This window comes from Neolamprologus multifasciatus, chromosome 11 (genome assembly GCF_963576455.1).
Source record: "Neolamprologus multifasciatus chromosome 11, fNeoMul1.2, whole genome shotgun sequence".
Classification (NCBI taxonomy): Eukaryota; Metazoa; Chordata; class Actinopteri; order Cichliformes; family Cichlidae; genus Neolamprologus; species Neolamprologus multifasciatus.
In genome coordinates, this window is record NC_140449.1 from 22657829 (window position 1) to 22675454 (window position 17626).

The 17626-nt window shown below is 39.6% G+C and overlaps 2 protein-coding genes across 4 annotated transcripts; one reads left to right on the forward strand and one right to left on the reverse strand.

The window, feature by feature from the left end:
- Nucleotides 1-657: 657 nt before the first annotated feature.
- LOC146508454 (uncharacterized) lies at nt 658-12130 on the reverse strand. Of its 2 annotated transcripts, XM_085176904.1 has the most exons (9): nt 10519-12130; nt 7456-7507; nt 6909-7050; nt 6692-6817; nt 4559-4696; nt 3178-3324; nt 1070-1120; nt 882-986; nt 658-768 (listed from the first exon to the last, which is right to left on the reverse strand). In XM_085176904.1, the coding sequence occupies exons 3-9, from the start codon at nt 7048-7050 to the stop codon at nt 665-667; spliced, it is 813 nt and encodes a 270-aa protein (XP_085033030.1). In that variant the 5' UTR covers nt 7456-7507; nt 10519-12130; the 3' UTR covers nt 658-664. The 2 variants fall into 2 exon arrangements, with proteins under 2 accessions (XP_085033030.1, XP_085033029.1); XM_085176903.1 differs by having other exon boundaries at nt 7456-12130.
- Nucleotides 12131-12173: 43 nt separating this feature from the next.
- On the forward strand, nt 12174-17616 carry tnfrsf1a (tumor necrosis factor receptor superfamily, member 1a). Of its 2 annotated transcripts, none has more exons than XM_085176900.1 (10): nt 12174-12326; nt 13511-13712; nt 13807-13921; nt 14030-14155; nt 14283-14432; nt 14526-14604; nt 15344-15387; nt 15602-15789; nt 15877-15994; nt 16101-17616. In XM_085176900.1, the coding sequence occupies exons 2-10, from the start codon at nt 13644-13646 to the stop codon at nt 16388-16390; spliced, it is 1179 nt and encodes a 392-aa protein (XP_085033026.1). In that variant the 5' UTR covers nt 12174-12326; nt 13511-13643; the 3' UTR covers nt 16391-17616. The 2 variants fall into 2 exon arrangements, with proteins under 2 accessions (XP_085033026.1, XP_085033027.1); XM_085176901.1 differs by having other exon boundaries at nt 15880-15994.
- The last annotated feature ends 10 nt before the right edge of the window (nt 17617-17626 follow it).

Below are 17626 nucleotides of genomic sequence, written 5' to 3' on the forward strand. Positions count from 1 at the left end.
GCGGATGCACTGACTTTGTTTCTGCAGCTTCTGGAAAACACTCACCTCAGAAATATATTAAATCTCGGAAGAACAGCTGCAAAGTGGTCTTCTTTGTAAGTTATGATTTACGAACTCTTGTATATACTTTTAATAAGCTTCTTTAGCTCAGTGCAAAGAATGCCATCCAAGGTGTAGAAAGCTTCGTTAGGTAGTTATTAGGTAGTTTTAGTCAAATTCATTAAGTTTATTTTAAATGAAAAAGAAATAGAAGAAAAAATGTACACAGAACATCCACATGTGATATTGAAAAGCTGGCTACAAAAGCAGCTAATTATGTCTCCACATATATGTAGATATACATGAAATATGCTTAACTTTATGTACTATAGTACATACTTTCCTTTCACTGCCACAATGTCCCCTCTGTCTTATCAGTTCCAAGATTTTTACCAACCACAATTTTATACACAGATGTCACAGATGCCAAAAGGATCATCTGTCCTCTCAGGAAACAGCAACAGTCTCAAACTTTCCACCTTCTGGCATTTCACTGATCAGCACGGCGCGGAGTGCCTTTTAGCTCCATTTAAATGTCCAAAAGCAGTGACAAATGTTTTCCATCTGGGATGTGCCACTGAGTGTCTTGTCAGGTTCTCGCTCCTCCAAATTCCAGATCTGGTTTTTAACACATAGGTTGGTCACATTTCCCGCACACTTCCTGGATGGGCTTGGACACTTCTTCATCACATGCAGGTTGTGTGGCAGGTTTTTCAGCCAAGAAGTACCCTGAGCAACAAGAAATGACGGGATGTTTTTAATAAGAATTCAATTATTTGGGGGTATTTATAACACAAAAGTTCTAAGAAAAATATTAAGTGATTTAAAAGGAATCTACTAACCGTGAGTGAACCTAATCCAGACTAAAAATGGCTTGATTTTTGTCACAACAACCAGTGCAATTCCTGTACACAGGAGGGCAATTATCACCAGAAACCACACCGTATCTATAATAACACATGAGAGAGTTAGTTTCCATAATTTACATCAGTTCAATAATTTCACAGGCAACACAATTTGGCTACTTTACCTGCAATTGGTTTAGGGGCGAGCCTGGTGGTGGTAACGTCAGGTGTCGCCACTAGAGGGAAACATAAAAAAAGAGAACCTTATAAGCTCACTGCAGGCATTATTAGTTCGATGACAAGATGACAATATTGTGGTTTGGATTTGTCAGTGAGCTCACTCTTTTGTCCCTAATGTTTAACTTATTTCATCATGTGTTTGTGTGTGTGTTTGAATGTGTGTGTCCTTTCTCCACGGTTACTACAGAAGAGGTTGATACGAGAACATGCAAATAGCTTCCAAGCATTATTACCAGCTCATTTGTTTGGATTCTTTTTAGTCATGTAACGGTTTCAGCTGAATCAGAAACATTTTAGGGATTCTGACTATGACCTGTCCACATTACTGTATGTAGGCAGGATTACAGTACAGGAAAACACATGCTACAACTAGGGCCTCTACAGTGACATTTAAAAAAAGAGACACAACAGACTGTTTTGCTCACCTGCCCTCGTACAGAGCCCCGAGTGATAATAACACAGGACACGACATTAAGACTTTGAATCAGTTAACAGATTCATATACTACACCCTTAAATCTGCCTGTCTTCTAGAACTTTTTATCATGGATTGCTACACTGTTACGGAGTTATGTTGTAGGGGGGATGGAGGCATGAAAGGAAATTTTTTTGCTTTGCCAGGAGGCTGTTGAGGTAGATAAGAGAAGTGCACAATTCTCACATTCTCACCTGTGTCTGTGCTCTCCTCTGTGGTTAGGTTTAGGCAACTCAAGCACTTCACATGAAGTTAGTAAATTCCCTAACCTTTGTGAAGTGCTGATGGTGCCAAAACGTAACCATAATTTAAAAAAACTGTTTAAGCTGTAAGTTGTAAACAATATTTCTTCATTGTGTTTCATGAAAAATGCAATCCGATAACAAATATTTTATTTTTTAATTTGTTGTTGTTTTAAACACTTTTTAAACACTGATGTTACCTCAGAGTGCATACTTGTCCCTCGCAGACACAGCAGGTTTAAGGTGGATGACATCAGCGTTAAAGGCATCTAAACTCATTACTGGCAGACTGAAAGATGCTAAAAGGCCACATAGAGCTGACTGACCTCTGTAGGGTTGTGGGTAATGACTATCTATGATTGGGTTTCTCTAAGCAAGTCTTGACGTTAGCGCTGATTAGTGCTGCTTTACAATATCCTGGTGGTACTTTTGTGTTGATATCTTCTTTTCTTTGGGTTAAAATATGCACTCAAAAAATTAGTCTTTGCCCTCATAAACACAAAATGAAACTGAAGTATATCAAATCAAAGGTTTATTCATTTAATTCATTAATCGTGATTTTATTTTTTTATTTTTTATTTTTTTTTAGGGAGCTCAATGTAAGTTTCATTTGGCCAGATTCCATTAAGTTGAACATTTTACGTTGTACTTACGTAACTGAATGTTTTCATGTAATCAGATTACTTAACGTCAACACTTTGGGCATGAATATTTTTTGAGTGTGAATGTTTCCTTGTTTGTAGGTACCCCACTGGATCCAGACAAACACGCTAGTAAATGCTCTTGTGCATACATGTAAATAAACAGTTTCTTTTAACAAACGTATTACACTGAGCTACTTTCAGTCTTGTTTTCATAAAATAAGGCATTTGAACTCATGGGTTCTCAGGAGTATTTTTAAATAAAAAAAAGTTATATTTCCAGATGTAGTTAAATGAGTAACTTCTCATAAAAAATGAGCATTTGCTGACCTTTTGTGGTTCAGCCTGTACACTCAGACAAGTTCAACGCCAAAATCATTTTGGTGTAAAAGATGAGTATATCTGTTATGTTATTGCTTTTCATGGTAGTGTTAAATTAGTCTCCGATCTTATGTCTTTGGGCAACGCATCTACAATGTTATTTTTTGTGCTTTTACACTGATAATCTGTAGCAAATTGTTAATTAAAGAATGCAAAACGACAAAGCTCCTTAATGAGAATGTGATGCTGCACGTGGCCCTCAAGTGTGTTATGGTTGAAACTATTCAAAACAAAACACTGCAATGAATAAATGATAACCACTGTGTCAACAATTGTTTCACATTTAGTTGATTGTGCCGAGAAGGGCTCACTTACCAGTAGTAGATGGAGGGACGGTGGGTTTGACTGTGGCTGGTATCACTACACACTCTTTACAGTCTTGGTCTTTGCACTTGTAGCCAGCCTTACATGTGCACACGGTGTTATGAGTCGTTTTGCAGTCTGTCTTGACCTCCACTTTTGCTGTGGAAAAACACGGTCATTGTTAAAAGTGATTTAAAGACGGATAAAGTTGAAAGTGTGTGCAAAGGATGTCTTTGTGATAAAACTGAAAATGTGAAATGACTCACAAAGTTAGGCACGACAGGTAAAGATTCTGGTTTGAAGTCATAAGACGGTTATATTATCATGTCTGGTGCTTCTTCTTTAGAGAATTTTAAGCACTTTTTAAACACTGATGTTACCTCAGAGTGCATACTTGTCCCTCGCAGACACAGCAGGTTTAAGGTGGATGACATCAGCGTTAAAGGCATCTAAACTCATTACTGGCAGACTGAAAGATGCTAAAAGGCCACATAGAGCTGACTGACCTCTGTATGGTTGTGGGTGATGACTATCTATGATTGGGTTTCTCTAAGCAAGTCTTGACGTTAGCGCTGATTAGTGCTGCTTTACAATATCCTGGTGGTAATTTTGAGTTGATATCTTCTTTTCTTTGGGTTAAAATATGCACTCAAAAAATTTGTCTTTGCCCTCATAAACACAAAATGAAACTGAAGTATATCAAATCAAAGGTTTATTCATTTAATTCATTAATCGTGATTTTTTTAGGGAGCTCAATGTAAGTTTCATTTGGCCAGATTCCATTAAGTTGAACATTTTACGTTGTACTTACGTAACTGAATGTTTTCATGTAATCAGATTACTTAACATCAACACTTTGGGCATGAATATTTTTTTGAGTGTGAATGTTTCCTTGTTTGTAGGTACCCCACTGGATCCAGACACGCTAGTAAATGCTCTTGTGCATACATGTAAATAAACAGTTTCTTTTAACAAACTTATTACACTGAGCTACTTTCAGTCTTGTTTTCATAAAATAAGGCATTTGAACTCATGGGTTCTCAGGAGTATTTTTAAATTAAAAAAAGTTATATTTCCAGATGTAGTTAAATGAGTAACTTCTTGTGAAAAATTAGCATTTGCTGACCTTTTGTGGTTCAGCCTGTACACTCAGACAAGTTAAACGCCAAAATCATTTTAGTGTAAAATATGAGTATATCTGTTATGTTATTGCTTTTTAATTAAAGAATGCAAAACGACAAAGCTCCTTAATGAGAATGTGATGCTGCACGTGGCCCTCGAGTGTGTTATGGTTGAAACTATTCAAAACAAAACACTGCAATGAATAAATGATAACCACTGTGTCAACAATTGTTTCACATTTAGTTGACTGTGCTGAGAAGGGCTCACTTACCAGTAGTAGATGGAGGGACGGTGGGTTTGATTGTGGATACACACTCTTTACAGTCTTGGTCTTTGCACTTGTAGCCAGCCTTACATGTGCACACAGTGTTATGAGTCTTGCTGCATTCTGTCTTGACCTCCATGTTTGCTGTGGAAAAACACGGTCATTGTCAAAAGTGATTTGAAGACGGATAAAGTTGAAAGTGTATGCAAAGGATGTCTTTGTGATAAAACTGAAAATGTGAAATGACTCACAAAACTGGGCACGACAGGTAAAGATTCTGGTTTTAAGTCATAAGACGGTTATATTATCACGTCTGGTGCTTCTTCTTTAGAGAATTTCAGTTTGATGAAACAAGGTCTTTCTTAAATGATGCTTTAGTGTGCACACCTCAATCTGATGTCACATATTAGCAATCAGCGAACTACTTATATGACTTCCAAAGAGTCACAGTCATCCCAAAACCAAACACACAAAGTGAAAATCGTAAACAGAGATCATTTTGTGGCATTTAGGGTCACAGAGGGACGTAGCACAACATGCAGAGTCGTAAAAGCTCACCAATCAACAGCGGTCCACAAGCAGAATAAAAATATTTTCACTTTTTCCAGACAGATTACTATAAAATGAGCAGCTGAGGTCACAACACGAGGAATGTGGACACTTTAAAGCTGGCAGCGACTCTTACATGTGTGCTCAGCACTGTTTTACTCTGCTGTCTTATAATAATGAATTAAAATGCAGTGAGAGCAGTAAGCAGCATAAACATACAGAGTAGTAAACAGAAGAGAACAGGTAACCAAGCATTTTGTTCCATGAAGCCCTCAGGGGTCCACACATCCAAACTCTTATCATCATCACCGAACAGATCATTGGCACCAACAACACAGAAGCATTTTTTATATCACTGCTCTCCTATGCAAAGTTTTTGAGTGGGCTGAATTATTTCCATAGCCGTTAATTGGTATAAAGCCCCTTCTTGTGCTTTGAACGCCCACCTTCCTCTGCTGAAGAAATGTAAACAGTTTTTCTAATGTGCAGGTGTATAAACAATAAGTAGATGTTTGGTCGATGTTAAATGTCTATATGTATCTGGTTTGTAATTTGGAAAAAGGTATGTGAGCCCTTTGGTTATGATATGTGTAAAACAGGCTTCTTGGTTGACACACAAAAAAGTCAAATTCAGCTAAAATGCACATGTAGCCAAAATTGAGACCGAGAAACTCAAATTTGTCTCAGTTCTGTGTTTTCTCTCGTCTGTTTTCCACAGTGACATTTAAAAAAGGCACGACATGCTGTTTTGTTCACCTGTACCAGCACAAAGCCCTGAGTAATAATAACATAGGACATGACATTTCTGCTCTTTCCGCTGTTTGCTGCTTTTTTGGTATTTTGCTCTTTTTTCCACTGACATGAAGATGGTCTGCTTTTTCAGCCTCCTCCTGTCTCGGTGGGCTGTGCCGCAGACCATGTCGAGATTACTGTGTAAACACAAACTTCTGCTGCAGAATCTCATCATATTAAACCCCAGTGCTGGCTCACAGTTGGTTTCACAGACCCCCTTCTCTTCCCCTCCTGTCTTTCATCTCCTTCTGACTGTATCCCCCCCGTTGATACATGAAATGGGAAATCCCCTTGCGTAAGTTTTGTATATGCAAACTTCTCTGAAATCATGAGTTGAGAAACAGCTAGCAGTCTGACTTTGTCAAGATTCTGTGGAGTCATTGGTCAAATGCAGTGGTCAGGTCGACAGAGAGTTAATGACTCACTCACACATCTCACATCAAGAGAGAGCATGATAGAGCTCACACACTAACACAAAATGTATAAGCAACCACATGTTTCACTATAACAAGGGGAGGGGGGGTCCTGAGTAGTATTTTTACTGTAATGCTTTGTCATTCTTCTATCTGCTTAAAGGATAACAGGTACGCTCTAGCGGGAATATCTGTGTACAAGAGCTCGAATCAATGTGTCTGTAGAAAAACGTGTAAGTCGTAAAACCCACTACGTCATCATTCCTGCCACTAAAGCTCTTTGTGCTGTCAGTCTAAAAATTGCCTTAAAGTTTTCACACATTTCAAATCCTCACATGTACTGTAGCGCCTCCACGCCCAGAGCTAAAGATGTGAAGTTACTCACGTTTGCTGCAGCGGTCACAAAATTCACAGTTCATTGCAGTGTTGTAGCCGGCTGTGTATTTCCCATGTTCACAGGGTTCACATTTATGCTCACAGGTTTTCTGTGACCGTCTGGCCATAAACTCACCTGGAATATATGAAACATCAGTTTGCAGTTAAAGCACTACTGTTGTCATCACAGCCATGAGCTCTAATGGGATGTGAGGAAGTTACTGTACCTGCAGGGCACTTTTCACAACAAAACGTAGGTGATATATGTGGCCAGTTGTACTGTGTTGGACTGCAAGTGGGCTTTATAGGGTTAGAAGACAGCAAAGGTAGGAAGCACAGTAATGGTAAAATAAAACAGAGTGGCCGCATCTGGGAAGAAACACACAAGAAAAGAAGAGGAGGAGGAGGAGGAAAAGGAGGGGAGTAAGCAGAGACAGGAGGAAAAGTATTACTATCATGATTCTGTCACATGTATTCACATAACAATCCCAGCAGACGATCAGTGAAACACGCTAAAGATTAAAGATGATAAATATGATAACATCTTCCATTCTGAGAAAAAGAATTCGGTAGTCATGCTCCCTAAATATGTTAGGACACACATTTTAAACTCTAAAAAAGCATGTAACACACTGATGATAAAACACATACAAAATACAACACTAAGAGAGACCAGCTTTACATCCTAATGCAAACAGGTTACAAGGCTCTACTAAAAGATTCAAAATGATAAAGTTATAGCTGAAAATACATGCTGTGAAAATCTTTACTTACTGTGGAGGAGAAGTTTTAGCAAGATGTCACTTGGGACCCTCTGAGCCTGAGACTGAGCAGGGGACGAGAAGTGTGTCAAGGGACTATTCATAAAATGTCAGAGATGACTCATCCTGAAAACCTTACATATTAACAGTCAACATCCTTGTCCCACTCTCTCTCTCTCCTGTCTTTTTGGAGACCACCTTGGCTGTGCACAGCAACATACCCCCCGTCAGCCTCCACATTTTTCCATCATCCTATCTCTCTCGTTTCCTCCAAAATCTGCCTTTGCTGCGAGCACTCTGATGCTTTTTATTCTCTCGTTTTCTCTTTCACCTCTGCCACTCTCGCTCTCTCTCGCCTCTTCTTAGCACAGGATGATGAAGTCGTTTAATGTAAGGCATCGTTTACCTCATAGGTATCTTTTTACTCTTATAGAAAGGTGTTAATGAGAGAAATGTCATTCCAAGAAATTACTTTATGATAATGAGAAGGCGTGTAATGTTATGAGGATCAAAAACATTTGCAATTGCATGCATAGGTCCCAAAGTGCTCATTAAAAAATATTTTATCATATCAAATATAAACATTTGGCTGACAAAAACCCCGAAAATGTTTCTGTAGAATAACGTGGAAGTTAAGAAACAGTTATGTTATTCTTTATCAACTCATACTACACATTGGAGCAATTAAAGGATAATATGCGTGTTTCTTTAAATGGTGTGACGTGTAACATGCTAAGGCATGAATTGGCTCTGTGTGTGTGTGTGTGTGTGTGTGTGTGTGTGTAAGGTAAGGACTGATTAATATAAAAATGTTACCAAAAGCGGAGCATGGGTGAACTTACAATTTTAAGTTTTGGAGTCAGATTTAGAGCCAGGACTGTCACGGGGGCTTGGGTGTGAGGACCCAAATGACAGGCAGACTGAGGCGGACAAAAAGCGAGCTTTTTACTGCAGACTGATGTCAAGGTTGTACAAATGTGAATCATGAGGGACAAAGGAAACTGAAAACTATAACTACTGAAACTTAAGACTTGAAAGCACACTAAGGCCTTCAAACACGAGAGGTCGGGACCACTGGGAAGGAGAACAGAAACATACACAGACAATATACACAGAAGGGTAATTAGGGAAAGTGGAGATAAGACACAGGTGAACTAAATCAGACAAAAAACAAGGTACAAGAAGCAAAAATAAAGGCAACGCACAAGGAATTCTAACTCTCAAAGTAAAACGGGAAATGTGATAATTAAAAAGGGAAGACATACACGTGAATGAATTTAATGCACAAGACTTGACATAGCAGAAAGGGAACACAGGAAGGATTACAACTAAGGCAACTAGGAACCAAGAATGGGGCTAAATTTACTAAGAGTAAAAAAAAAACAAGAAATGATATAAAACATTAAACAAACCTATAATAGAAAGTCCAAAAAACTTACACACTGGGCAAACTAGCTGAGTTTTTTTTTAAAGGCTGACATTTTGATATAGGACAAAATTGGGCATTTCACATCACAGCTTCACACACACTTCTGAAGTGGGATAACAAAAAAAAGGTGAGGCATCATGTTTAAGATAGACTCTCAATATAATCACAATATTAAAAAAACGATCTGGATCCAGACATTCATCTGGATCCACCAGCTCATTTGTTCATGGTGTGGACTTCATTGTTATCCTTGTATGAAGTCTTAGACTGTCTTTTGTTAGTTTCATGCACACTTCAGTTTGTTATCTGAAGGTTGAGTGTATTTTTTCTGAATTAAAACAAAAGGTATATTTTGCTGTAAATGATAAGAATGATATGTTTCTAGTTAATTGCTTTATTATTGGTGTAACTGGTAGCGTAGGTGTGAGAACATTAATCAGCAAAAACTGACAAAATGCCATTAGTGTGTCGATAGCTGCCAGCCAGCGATAATTACTATACTTGACCTCAGTTTTCACAGAAACCAAGCCACAGCACGTGACCTCCTTTCAACAGTGAAACGGGGACTAGGTTTAAGGAAATAGGGGCAGCCTCAAGTGACAAGTGTGACTATAGCTGAGTAGCAACACTCAAACAGAATACAGAGATGACTGGATGAGAGATGACTGTGCAACAAGACCATGGCTGATCATGAACTGGTTACAGCAAAACTGGTCATGCTTATCTTGAGGTTTCAGTATCAGTATTGATGCTTGACCGTAAGAGTTGATACGTCTGAACAGAACTTCAAAAGTTCTTTTGCCAGGAACATGTTGACTCTTTTGTTATGAAGTAAACAGATAAACAACGCCACTTTTTAGTTGACAAAATCTGCATGCTGAGTCAGAGATGGGCCAGTCAGTCCTCACAGCTGGACTAAAAGACTGTGTGGGGGAATCAACAGTCTATTTGCATGTGCATTTCTGCAAAGACCTATGTATGCCAAACGGGTTAGTGTAAGTGACACTTTATGTGTGACACAGAGGAAGACTGGGTGAGAGGGAGGAGGAAGAGTGAAGAGATGAAGATGCTTTTTTGTTGCTAACTATAAAGGAAGGATGTGGTTTTTCTGAGGAAGCACTTGTCTTGCTCTGCTGAATGAGCTCTTTAGTATACTGTAATAGCAAAGTCGCGTGAGACAACGCTCTGCTGGCCTCCTTAATAAAGGACTGGTCTACTACAGGATGCTCTTTTAAAAATTATGGTGCCTATAAATATAGTTAAGTCATACTTGCCTTACAGCCTATACTTAATCTCTGTAGTCAATTTCACAGTATGCAAAGACGTTTTTATCAGGTCCTTTCCAGAATAACTAATGATTTCAAAGTAATGGCTTAACCACTCAGCGTCCACTCATTTGGTGATTCGTTTAGGAGTAAAATTATACAAAGGTATTAAAGGGGCATCCCTTTATAGGACATTTTCAGATCTTTGGCACATTCAAGCAGAAGAGAGCAAGACGAATGTCATAGACTGCAAGTGTGGAAAGAAAGTGGAAGACGTGCCCAGACCCAGGTCCCTGACAGAAGCTGGGAAGAAGACACAACACGGGAGTAAAGGGAGAGCACGGGAATGTATTATCATTTATCGCACTGTAAACAAACGCACCGTTTGCAGTGAAGAGTCCTGCATTTTGGGTCCTATTTTCCTCCACATCCCCACGGCTTGCCCTGGCAAACCGTGACAGAATCATCCTGCTTCGTGGAGGCTTCACCACACCATTAAGTAGCTCCCTCCGCCGATGCTGATTGGCTGACGGTGTGTGGCATCCTCCTCGGGCGTGGCCAGCAATCTTCAGGCCGGACTCCTGGCTACAGCCACAACCACACACACACCTCCCTATACATACACACGTGGAAAAAAATAACAGTGAACACACACACAAAATATAAAAAGGTCCACAACTGCTCAGGGGTCCCTCAGAACGTTTTTTAATGTTTCTTTGTTGTCTTTAATTAAAGAGCAGTTAATAAGCAACCCCGTTTACAAAAATCAGCTGGTACACCTTAATAATGTAAACAACATGGCCTGCAGAGAGGTCAGTTAAGGATCCATAGCAGATGGCAGCACCTGCCTGCAACGATGGTATTGTGACACAAATGTGAAAGCTACATACGTGATATGTAGTAATGTCCCCTCCCTTTCATCACTGTGCTGGCTTTTAAATTCCTCTTTAGCCCCTGGGAAGCAATCTTTTACCTTTTCATTCATTAGATCACAGCTGTCCACTTAGCCTCATCTAACGTGAGCTCAGGCCCCAAAACGTTCCTGGATCATCTTTGGTTATGTTTTTTATCTGGGTCCGTCCTTTGGGAGGTTTACGGGCTTGCCCAGCTGTGAGCAGACGCACAGAAAGACCCAGAACCCGTTTGAGACGTACATAAATACTGAGCCACCTACACGTTATCATTACAGCTGTTTGGCCACGCGATTAACTCTGCAGTTTGAGTCAGCGGAGCGTTGGCGACTTTTCTGCACAATGTGGCTCAGCACTCTGTAACTTCACTTGGTCTCGACTTCATAGATAATTTCTGTGATTCCTTCCTTCCTAAAAGATTAAGGGGTGTTGTTCAATATTTTGATTTATATACGATGCCCTCCCCCGCAATGACGAAGTGGAAATCGTTGCTGGAGAGAAGACTGTCTGGAATATCCTGCTTAGTCTGCTGCCACTACGATGGAGGACTGATGGATGGATGCCAGATTTAAGCACTCACACTGGTGCGTGGACGTGCAGCGGCTTGCAGTCCTTGCCCCTTGTATACAGAGGTTTTCTGAATATGAAAACCTACAATGCAATGCTATTATGAACTACTAGCCCACGCAGTCTTTTTCACCGAGGTGAACCCCTCCCTGTATTTGGGAAAGACTAAATCACCCTCTCTCCGATATACTCTTTTTATCCGGTCAAGCTACTGGCCTATCGATGTTTAACTCTATGTTTTAGGTTGTGGATTGTTCCCTTAGATATCTGTGTATATATAGTCTAAAATATAATTTAATATCTTTTTTTAATGTAGAGATTTCCAATTCATTTTTTAAAAAAGCTGCAAATGATCGTAGCCTAGTGTGCTTTTATTTACACATCCCAAGTGTTTTATGATTCTTGTTATTGTCCTTATTGAACTGAAGTTGACTCGTCTGCTGGTTTAACGGCTTTCCTACAGGTTTGTTGTGTTTTTGAACCTCAGGTGCAGTTTTGCCAGTTTGCCCGTGAAACTAATTCCTGTGAAACGTGCGCGTCACAGCATTTCCCGTTTGAGACCGCCTCTCCTCTTCAGAGACTGGGCAGCAGCAGTTCTGTCGCGTTGCTTTCTCTAAAATATATATGTGTGTACTTCAGTAACGTAAATGCCGATTTCCACGCAAGGAGCTGAAGTTAAGAAATATTCCTCGGAGTGACGGTGGTTGTCCAGGTAAGTGACGGTTAAATATCTAAGCAGTGTGTCTGTGGGAAGGAGCGATTCATATCAGACTGTGGTGGGCGTTTGTGTGGTGGGTAGTTAAATCGAAACCAGTGACAAGAAAAAAGTTAAATGACAAGTGCAGATTAAGTTCCCAAACACGTCAGTGTTATCTGTAAATACGTAAAAATAAGACACGTCGAGTTTTTGTGCGCTTAAAAACACTCGAAAAGGCAAAGTTTGCTCTAATCTCAGCCTATGATCGCGACAGGGAAGCGAAGAGGGAAGCTGCCCAAACAAGTGGCGCAGATATGCGACCTTCGTTTACTGAGCACAAAATCAATCTCTCTGTGAATTATTTCTTTAGGGATCACACTGTCTTCACAGTAGTCACACCCAAACTCGTTCTCTTTAAGGTGTTTAAATTCATTGAATTAAGGGCTTGTTAACGGGACAAGATGCATAATGTGCAGTAGGATTGTATAAAGCACCGCTCTGCTAATAGTCAGCTTTAATAAAAATCCAGGCGAAAACATTTGCAGCCTCAGCCCCCGCACGCGTTACATATCCGTATACCTGTGGCGTTACATTTGTGAGATAAATGAGGTAAATTATTACCTGTGCAGCGGCTTGCAGACAGTTTCGTTTCATCTCCTCACTATGCTGGGAAAACCACTTCTGATAATTCAGCCTCTACCACACATATCATTTCATCTAATCTATTTAAAATTTCTGTCCAATACAAGTCTATGGACACAATGTGACCCCGGGGTTCACTTTGTTTCACTTCTGGTAATTTAAATGTAAAAAATAAATGTTAATAATGCTCCACATCTCTATGCAAACTCCTTCTATGTTATCAGGAGTTGAGCAACCAAACTTGGCAAGTCTGGGGGGTTCTTATCTATCATCAGATGTTATTATGTCATTTTGTTGCCTAGCATTCAGCTACCAACTGGATTAAATAGCACATTTTTTAGCATTTATGCATCCATAACACCTGATAAAAGCACAGTATGTCTTAATGTTATGACACAATACTGTAGCATATGAGTAGTTCTAATGTGCACAAGCAAACATGGTAGCGGCTGACACGATTAGAGCTTTAAAATGCATTCTGCTCTCTGCCAAAATCCTGTTTTATGATTTTTGTACTGTGCCTATTCCTAAAATCCTTTTTGTTAATTACCATTCAGCTGACCAGAGAACAGACCGCAATCCTACACAGCAGCCAAGGGGCCAGTGCGAGGATTTGGGGCTGATGGAGTGCAGCAGCTATGCTATGCAACTACACTTCCTCAAATTAGTGGACTTTGGGTCATTTTGATTATGGAGGCCCTTCGGCACAGAGGACAGAGGAGTAAAAAAGCCTCTTTTGGCACCTTACTTTGCCTGATGGTGAGAACACCTTAAAGGTCACTGCATGAAGAAATGAGAAATTCCCTTGTTGGGAACTTCTCTTTGGATATTCATTGTAAATTCTTTGTTTTAGTGCATGTTCATCACCACTTTGGCATCGTTACCAGAGTCACAGGAAGTTAATAAGAACTGTAAACCTGATGAGTTTCACACTGAAGATGGAATATGTTGCAACAAATGCAGTCCAGGTACTGTATGAGCCACTGCATGTCATATATATCCACAGTGACAAGCAAATCATCTGAGACATCATCAAGCTAACTTTTTGTTTTTACGCGTAATCTTCCTGTTTTCAGGTTTTAAGCTTCAAGAAAAATGTCATGGTCCCAAAGAGAGATCAACCTGCACACAGTGTCCGGAAGGACAGTACTTAGAATTTATGAACTACTCCCCCAACTGCCTAAGTTGCAGAACCTGCAAAGGTAGAGCAACTTTATCCTTTCCTGACTCAGTCTAACATGTTAGATTTAGAAGTATATCTTCAGCTTCAGGTTTGTCTTACTCAATTTTCTTTTGTGTGTGTGTGTGTGTGTGCGTTCCTTTCTGCAGGATTAAAGATCCAGGTATTGCCATGTTTAAGTTACCAGAACACTAAGTGTCGATGTAAAGATGGATATTACAAGATTAGAATTGACAGCGAAACCTTTGATTGTCGCACATGTAAAAAGTGCAAAGCCGATGAAGTGGAAATGCAGAAATGTAAGCCTTAACTTATTCCAGTACCCATCCAGTCATAGCCCATAATGCATTTCTTCATGTGAGTCTAAATAGAAACAATCTTGCTGTTCACAGGTACACCAGAAAATAACACTGTGTGCAGATGTAAGGACAATTACTACAAAGACAACGGCAAGTGCAAACTGTGCGAGAGGTGAGCATACGACTGTTGTATGTGAGCTTTGTGTGCGCGCGCATTGTTCCTATTTCACTGTTTGGGATTGTTTGTTTAAATGTTAACGGGGAAGTGTGTTTGTAGAATTGAAACTCTCAGCACATTTCGCAGCGTGTTCAGTCTTTCCATTTGTTGGCAACAGAGAAGTTATGACACATGAAAACCTGAGATGTGAACAGTCACTGAACAAGTTCTCATTTGTTAAACACACGGTCTGTCTGTCCCACTCAGGGAGGAAGTAAATGTTTATAAGTCTTAGAAACACTCAAGTCAAGTCAATGTAGACAGATGTCTTATGTGGATGTCTTATACTTAAAAAAAAAAAAAAATAGAATTATGAATGTAAAAATCATGTCAACCCACATTTTGTGTTAGTTAATAATTTAGCATGTGAATAAGTACAGTGGTATTTATCATGGGAAAAAACCTGAGAGCCCAGGGGAACTTACTGCCCGTACTTTCAACAATCCCGAGCTACATTCTTTCTAACAAATAAATGTAGCAATTAGTAGTGATTGTGACAGCTGAATAAGTGTTAATTCAACACTAATTAGTTGCTTAATGGTAACTTTGAAACAGTACTGAAAGTGTGAAAATGAAATTGCTTGAATTCATATGATGATGTAAAAAAGGCATCTTGGCTGTCATGTGAATCGTTTCCTCTTTAAGATGCTACTTCCTCGTCCGTGTTATGAAACGTGTTCTCTCTTCTCCACAGTTGCTCTCCTCAGTGCAACCACTTGTGTTCAAAACCCACAATAGGTGAGCACCAACCAGGCCCTCTTTCTCACAAAAGCGTGAGCAAATAGAATAATCATAGATGTACTTAAGCATATAAAAATATTATTAATAATTTTGTTGACTAAGACATAATATATGTTTTTTCAATTCTCAACTCCAGTAAAACTTTACATTTTCTGTACATTCTCTTTTCTTATGTTTTAATATGGATCTATTTTTTTCTGTAACTTTCTAGCTCCTTCAAAAAAAAATATGCGCAATGAACCGGACTCTTTTGTCAATATAATTGCTGGAGCTGGAGCTGGAATATTAGTGTTGATGGTGTTGGTGGTTTTAATGACGTACTTGATCACGAAACGACAAACCAAAAAAAGGCTACTACGGTCCTCCCAGCGATCTGATGCTTCCCAGGACTCTTGTCAGGTACCTTGATTTAACTGCCTGTCGTTACTTTTCTTAGTTCGGTCTACAATATGCAGACAATAAATAGGATCTGCTCTTGTTTTATAGCAGGTCTTGGTGAAGAGTGAGGAACATTTGGAGACCATTGTGACAGAGGTTCCTCAGACTTCTGTGGCCCAAGTGGAGACATCCAAACTGCCTGACTGTGTCCCGCTGGAAATCAATCGTGAGTGTATAGCTCCTCATCAGAGGTCCAGTGTGCAAGCTTCAGCAAAAAGTGCTCAGTTGTATCACTTTTGCTCAATACCCCTATTTATTTCTCCCCCCAACAGTCTCTGAGCTGATCTATGCTGTCCTGGATCTGGTACCTGTGCTGCAGGTGAAGCAGCTGGTGCGTTGTCTTGGTGTGACTGATACAGAGATTGAACAAGCAGAGATGGATTACCGATCCTGCCGGGAGGCTCACTACCAGATGCTGCGGGTGTGGGCCTTACGTTCAGGTGGAGGTGAACGAGGTGGAATGCTGCACAGGCCACTGTTCAATGAATTATTAGAAAAACTAAGAAATATGCACCTGGGGAAAGCAGCTGAGGAACTGGAGACAAAATATGACATTCAGTAACTCTGTAAAACGTGCCAAGAGGAACAAAATGCTTATGAGCCCAAGTATTGCTGGCTTTAAGGACTCAATCGTGGATGCCAAACTGGCCTGGTGCTACAACAAAAGCAGCAGCTTTATTTCACAGTACACATATGAGACTGAAGACTTTGGGTCCTTCTTTGACAATCACACAGCGAGATGACAGGAAGAAACAATTAAGAGCAAATGAACAAACGGCTGAAAGAGTCACAGAAAACGTTTGCATTCAGATCATTTTCAAAGAGCTTTTTACAATGAGTAGTTTTTTACATTTTGAAAACCAGGATTATTTCTTTATTGCTGAGCAATATCTGAGAAGACTGATGCTACTCTCTTCACATTATATATAATCCTACAGCTATTTTGTACCTTTAAACCAAGCCAAGCTATACTCCCCAAAGCAAACTATATTTCCCAAAGACGCACACATTCATTAACATGACCAGTGTTAAAGGCTAGTTGTTCCTCTGGCTCTAGAATGACGGTCATACGCTGCACCGTTAGAAAAGTCCCAAGTTGGGCGTTGAGACAGTTTTGTGACCAAAAGTAGCCTCAGAAACAAATCTGACAACTTAAAAAAAACAACCCAAAATGAGCAATGTAAGTGTAGCGTGAGACAATGTGATGGTGCAATTGTAGAAATGCCAAAGCAGACAAATAGATTTTGAGGTAAAACATGCAAAAAGAAATGTTTGAGATTCCAAAAGAAGAAGGTCTAGTTGAGTCATGCCAGGTAAATGTTGGCACGTACGATGGGGTCTCCGAGAAGCGGAGCTTTTTCCTGCTGAAATCTTGCAGTCTGAATGCACCTTAACCAATGTGTTATTTCTTTATTATCACTATGACAAGTCTCTTAAAATGGTTGATGCATTTTGTACCGTATGCATTTCTATGTAGTTTTATTAACTTTTAGGGAAGTCAAATGTATCTACTTTACTAGTGTGTATGATTTAAGCTACCTATTCTTTTATATTGTAAATAGTTGCAATTAAAAAAATAGTTACAAGTTAAACTTATTATTGCAAAACATGTATTTCTTTCTAGAGGGAAGTGGTGTATTTAATCCCGATACCGTTGAGTTAACAGGTAATGTTTTAATAGGACAGTGGTTCACAAACATTCTGTGGCATGCTTCAACTTAAAAATCAATTTATCCACCCCCCCACCCCCACCTCCTTTCCCTTGCAAGAGCTCGTGCATGGTTTCTATCAGTCATTA

What these genes read in the sequence shown, in the direction of transcription:
- LOC146508454 (XM_085176904.1), bottom strand. Translation starts at nt 7,050, where the DNA reads ATGCGGCCACTCTGTTTTATTTTACCATTACTGTGCTTCCTACCTTTG. An exon ending in CGTCCCTCCATCTACTACTG is followed by an intron (nt 3,325 to 4,558) that starts GTAAGTGAGCCC and finishes GTTTTTCCACAG; the next exon opens with CAAAAGTGGAGGTCAAGACA. An exon ending in CGTCCCTCCATCTACTACTG is followed by an intron (nt 1,121 to 3,177) that starts GTAAGTGAGCCC and finishes GTTTCCCTCTAG; the next exon opens with TGGCGACACCTGACGTTACC.
- tnfrsf1a (XM_085176900.1), top strand. Translation starts at nt 13,644, where the DNA reads ATGGAGGCCCTTCGGCACAGAGGACAGAGGAGTAAAAAAGCCTCTTTT. An exon ending in AAGTTGCAGAACCTGCAAAG is followed by an intron (nt 14,156 to 14,282) that starts GTAGAGCAACTT and finishes TCCTTTCTGCAG; the next exon opens with GATTAAAGATCCAGGTATTG. An exon ending in TGAAGTGGAAATGCAGAAAT is followed by an intron (nt 14,433 to 14,525) that starts GTAAGCCTTAAC and finishes TGCTGTTCACAG; the next exon opens with GTACACCAGAAAATAACACT.